Source organism: Cupressus sempervirens, chromosome 8 (assembly GCF_028749045.1).
Source record: "Cupressus sempervirens isolate cs-2001-9-10 chromosome 8, ASM2874904v1, whole genome shotgun sequence".
Classification (NCBI taxonomy): Eukaryota; Viridiplantae; Streptophyta; class Pinopsida; order Cupressales; family Cupressaceae; genus Cupressus; species Cupressus sempervirens.
In genome coordinates this window covers 507,514,179-507,519,284 of record NC_143125.1, presented here as the reverse complement: position 1 = coordinate 507,519,284, position 5,106 = coordinate 507,514,179, and the positions used below count along the sequence as shown (strand labels likewise).

At 39.2% G+C, this 5,106-nt stretch overlaps 1 protein-coding gene across 1 annotated transcript; it reads right to left on the bottom strand.

Moving 5' to 3' along the window:
• Positions 1 to 1,070: 1,070 nt before the first annotated feature.
• LOC149543423 (protein ASYMMETRIC LEAVES 2-like) lies at positions 1,071 to 4,345 on the bottom strand. Its single transcript, XM_089798211.1, has 3 exons — positions 3,539 to 4,345; positions 2,025 to 2,741; positions 1,071 to 1,716 (listed from the first exon to the last, which is right to left on the bottom strand). Exons 2-3 carry the CDS (start codon positions 2,733 to 2,735, stop codon positions 1,699 to 1,701), a joined length of 729 nt encoding a protein of 242 aa, XP_089654337.1. The 5' UTR covers positions 2,736 to 2,741; positions 3,539 to 4,345; the 3' UTR covers positions 1,071 to 1,698.
• Positions 4,346 to 5,106: the final 761 nt, after the last annotated feature.

Below are 5,106 nucleotides of genomic sequence, written 5' to 3'. Positions count from 1 at the left end.
CGGATAATCACATGACTGTTAGCTAAAATAGGAGGTTTAAGTTGCATATAATAGCTCCAATCACCAATACCAAAGAATATAATGGCAAGGAAAGAATATAAAGGCAAGGCAAATGGGCAGTAACTGCGTATCCAAATGAATAGTTTAACCCAATCAATAAATAGCCTGCCTGGTTTTTCCTTGATGTATCCACAGTCATGCAAATTCTATACGCAAGCGTTAGTTATGACATGAAAATCCTACCTACTTCTGTAAGGAGATACCATACTCTATTAGTGCAACTGATTTGTAAAGCTCCTTTCAAATCAAGCTGACCTAACAACTGCCAAGATAAGTCACTGGGCTGCCTTCTTTTCCAAGGAAGATGCAGCAGAGTTTCTAAAAGTCTATGTCAAATGAAACTTGGAAACCACGTTAAAATAAAAATAAAAATGGCGGAAAACCCCTGGTTCCTTCAACAAGGAAAACATTGACGTAGCGGTTAATACCATTTTCGTTAAGCGTGTATCTCTCTCTTGGCTAGACGTAGGTTTTACACAAGTTTGTTCAATTTGTCAGGTTTTTGCATTGTTTTATCTTATCTTTCCGAATACTCGAAGGATCTTTCTGCCAGAGTTTTAGGCGGCTTGAACGTACGCTGAGGTCAGAGATGTAAAACGAAGTCGTGAATTTTACCAAGTTAGTTCAAGCAAAAAGAATAATGCTCACATGCCTGTGCACAAAGATTCATATTTATTCTGGGTGGTTGTTTACTGTGCACCTCAAATATGTTATTATATTTATTGAATCGAGTAAATGCCTTACCTCATTCCGTTGGGCAGAACTGTGATTGGGTTTCTGATCTTCAATATCGACCAGAGCTTCAACCGCCTCCAATCCTTTATCAACAACACGAACAACAGTATATTAGCGTCCTACTGAAGCAACTCCTGTACAATGATCATATGCATTAATGGCTGTTACTGAAGATCCTCATCCCAAAAATTTATGTATCATAGCGGGCATGCAGATAAAACAACGGATTTACACAGTAAACAGTTGGAAGCATGGAAATATGAGACAGTACAAGATTTGTATGTTACCGGCGTGCCTCAAAAAGAGACTAGAATAGATTCACAAGATTTGTATGTTACCAGCGTGCCTCAAAAAGAGACTAGAATATATTCATGGCAACAAGTGTGACATAATTTTTTACAGTGGATATCAACTCATTAGATTAAGATAAATACAAAGGAATGACAAAGAGAGGTCCTTAGCAGCAGCAATAGCATACTACAGAAAGCAGGAAAAGAACACCTAGCGAATAGTGTTTACCTCCGACTCTTCTAGCCTGGTTTTTTTTTTTTTTTTTTTTTCCTTTTTTGAGTTTAAATACTCAAATCAAAATCTACCTAGTTCCAAACTGCATTCAAGAAAGAATCAGTGGCTAAAGCTCATGCTATGAGTCTCCTCCCGTGTTCGAAACTGCAGTCTCTCAGTGAACAAATGAAATATTATTATTTGGAAGACGAAAATTCAAACAGGAGAAGAATAGCCTAAATGAGTAATACATATATATTTGGATGAGTAATACATATATATTTGGTGTTCCAGTGAGCGAGCCAACAATTTTAAACCAAGAGGAAAATCCTGTGCTCGAATATTTGTTTGGTTCCTGCTGTCTGAATCCCCCGTGAGGTAGTCATACTCCAACAAATCCTACTCCTCCCGCCTATCCTGTAGCAGCACGAAAATATTCAAATTCCAACAGGCTTTAAGATTATTCCGGTTAAATAAACATTAAATCATGAAAACATTCAAATTCAAATAGATTTCAAAGGATCCTTGTGTCTAAATAAGCTTTAAAATCAAGAATTTTTTAAAATTCAAGCAGGTATAAAGATCGTTGTGTTTAAATAAACTTGGAAGGAAAATAAATCACAATTTTCAAATATCTGAATATCAGTTAAAAGAAAGGAAAAACAAATTACGATTTTCATGGATCAATTGAGAGTAAGGAGAGGGAAATAAAAAAAAGGAATTACCGAATGGAAATAAGGATGGACGAGGTTGCGTTCATTGGAAGAAGCAGGCGTCCTGGGATGATACTGGTTCAAAGGAGAAGGGTTTCCTCCGCCTGACAACCCTAGATGGCTATGGCTTCCGCCTGCAATAGCCAAGGGAAGATAATTTATATCGTAGGTAGGTCCTGTATGTATTCTGGCAATCTCGACCTGCTCGAAATTCGGTCGGAGAAGATGATGATGATGATTATCCCGTGAAACAGGTGGCTCAATGATACTGTGATCCCTGAAAATCTGATCTCTGGAAGTTCCGGCCAATCCCATGCCAATCCCCAACGGGGATGAGGGTGTAGGCATTGGAGAGATTGTAATCCCGGCATTAATGTATCTAGAGAGCTCAGAGCGAGCCGATTGGAGCTCAGATTGCAGCTGCCTCACCTGCTGGTGCAGAACGGAAATGGTGCCGACACAGCCGTAAACGGGATCCTTCACGCGCGCCTCTGCCTCGTAAGCCAACGAATTCACCGCGTCCTCACGCTGCTGCGGGTGCAGCTCGTTCAGCAGCTTCGTCACATTGCTCGCCCCGAATATTTTGTGAACATTCGCGAACTTGTGCGGCTGATCCGGTGGAAAATAAGGGGCGAAAACGCATTCCACCGTGCACTTCCTTCGAAGAAACTTGCACGCCGCGCATGGAGAATTCGACGAAGAAGAAGAAGACGAAGATGCCATTTTTTTCTAAACAAACATGAACACAAATGTCAACAATCTCGTCTTCTCACCTGCCCCTTTCAAAAACCAAAACAAAATGCAAATATACGATTCTACAACGAAAAAAAACAAAATGCAAATATACGATTCTAGAGAGAAAAAATAAATGAAATTGCGCTGAATAAAAGGTCAGTTCTTGTCTTGTAATGCTGCCCGCCTTTCTCATTTTTGGAGCGAAGCGCACATGCTTGCACCGCTCATTATGCCCTACTCCATCTAAATCTCCTCTTCTTTTCTTTTGATTTCTACAACCTACAGATTTCCATTACCTCAAACAAAAGATCGACCTAGCAGCGATCGGAGCAACTCATTTCTACTTAAATGATAACCTTAACCTTTCTCAATACTTATTTATACTTTTGATAACCTTAAACTTTCTCAATAAATATAACAGCTGCCATGGCGGAGAACAGCCAAAGACAGAAACAACATCTAATTCTCTACACAACAAAACTGCAAAAGCCAAAGACATCAGCAGCGGCGACTGATTCCTAAACACCTACAAGTGTTTCTTCTTTAACGACACGTTTAAAGCTACAAGCAGGCCCAGGGGCGCCCCCACACTTGAGGTCTCTTTAAACACTCAAACAATTAGGTTTTCCCTTCCTTTTCTTTCCTTCTCTTCTCCCTTCCTAAAAACAAAACAAACCGTCAACTGCGCAAATTCTACAACCAGTCTAAACTTCGAACCCTGGGAAATTAAACCCCCGGGGAATCAAAACAAAACATGAGCAAATTCAAGAGAAAAGGGAGCATCTGCTTACAGTCACCGAAACGCACAACTCAGAGAGCCGAATTGGAAATCTTTAACGGCAGATGAGAGCTTTCAAGGATCCCTAAGAGGAAGAAGAAAAGGAACAAGAAATGAGTCTCCATGTCGGATGAATTAAAATCTAGTCAAGATCTGTGTGCATCCCTCCCTGTACTGGTGAAGAAACCCCTCTTGAATCCGTGGTGTGCAATCATTTGAATTGTGTGGTCAATCCAGATGTACCTCCACCGCACCGGCACCTACTCCGCTTCCTCAATCCATACTCATAGACAGACAAACAGACAACACCTCCTTTGCTTCAACAGTACTTTCTCTGCCATTAAAACCTTCTCTTTCTCTCTCAGAGCTTCTTACCAAAGGAGAAACGCTCAATCCTCCTTTTTAACCAGTCGACTACCAAAAGGGTAAAGCAGATCCCTCTCAAACTCTTACGGATTTGGAAAGCTGGATCCTGGAGGTTTATGATGAATTCCAACTTACGTAGTCCTGTTTCTCTTTGACTCCTTCAATTTCCTACTTATTCTCGTGGATCTTCTGCCATTGCAGGGCGAAATCAGTACTCACAGTCTTTGTCTTCCCCAAATTTGACAATTCATGCAAGCAAACCATAGATCATAGGTAGCTCATCCCACATATACACAACATATACACATACACACAGCGCTTGTTTCTTCTTATTGATTTATCCATCTCTCTGTAGATGGAGATGTAAAGTATGTGCCAAAAGCGACACGTACCAGATAACCCGTTGGACATTGGATCCAAACCTCGAGCCACGCCCCCTTCTTTCCAACGGAACACTCGGGGCACGCGTACATGCTTTATTAAATACCACTACGCTAACAAGAAAATACCACCCACGCTTCGTTGACCGGCCCTCCCCGCACACCTGCCGGTCTCCCGGTCGCCACTGTTACAGCACAATTTTAATTACTCAATAATTTATTATTATTATTTCGATGGTCAATGTGTGCAGGCTAGTTTTTTTTTCTAACAGTGGAAAGGCGTTGGCGAAGAATTATGAAACTGTGTAGGCGAAAGTTCTAGGCTTCATTATTGTCTTTTTGAAGTTTGATTTTCTTTCATGTTACTTTCAATAGAAAGTTTATTTATTTTCATTATTCTTACCTTTTCTAAGGTGGGTACAATGGAAATTTACCTAGATTTTTGAATGTGTTATAGGCTGTACATTTTCTATTAAAAAGAAAATTGTTATTGTGTTTCCATTGCAGAGATATAAAATAGACATGTTTTCCTTTTCTTATGTGGTTTTGGGATTGGTATTTTTAAGAGTTGGTTATTGAATATTAAAATGGTTAAATTGACTTATTTTGGCATTTGGAACTTTGTTTGTGATATTTTGGTAACATAGGTTTTGCTTTTAATATTAACTTTGTTATATATTACAATAAGTTCTGTCTTGGTGCGACTTTCAGCTCTATTTAATATATAGATAAAGTTTTAAATTCTATCTTACATACTATAATTTAAAATTATTATTTATCAAATTCTAATTAATAAAATAAGTGAGAAAGTTTTTGGGATTTCTTAAATAATAAG

Bases quoted from the DNA above. Each gene is read 5' to 3' on its own strand.
- LOC149543423 (XM_089798211.1), bottom strand. From the start codon at position 2,735: ATGGCATCTTCGTCTTCTTCTTCTTCGTCGAATTCTCCATGCGCGGCG.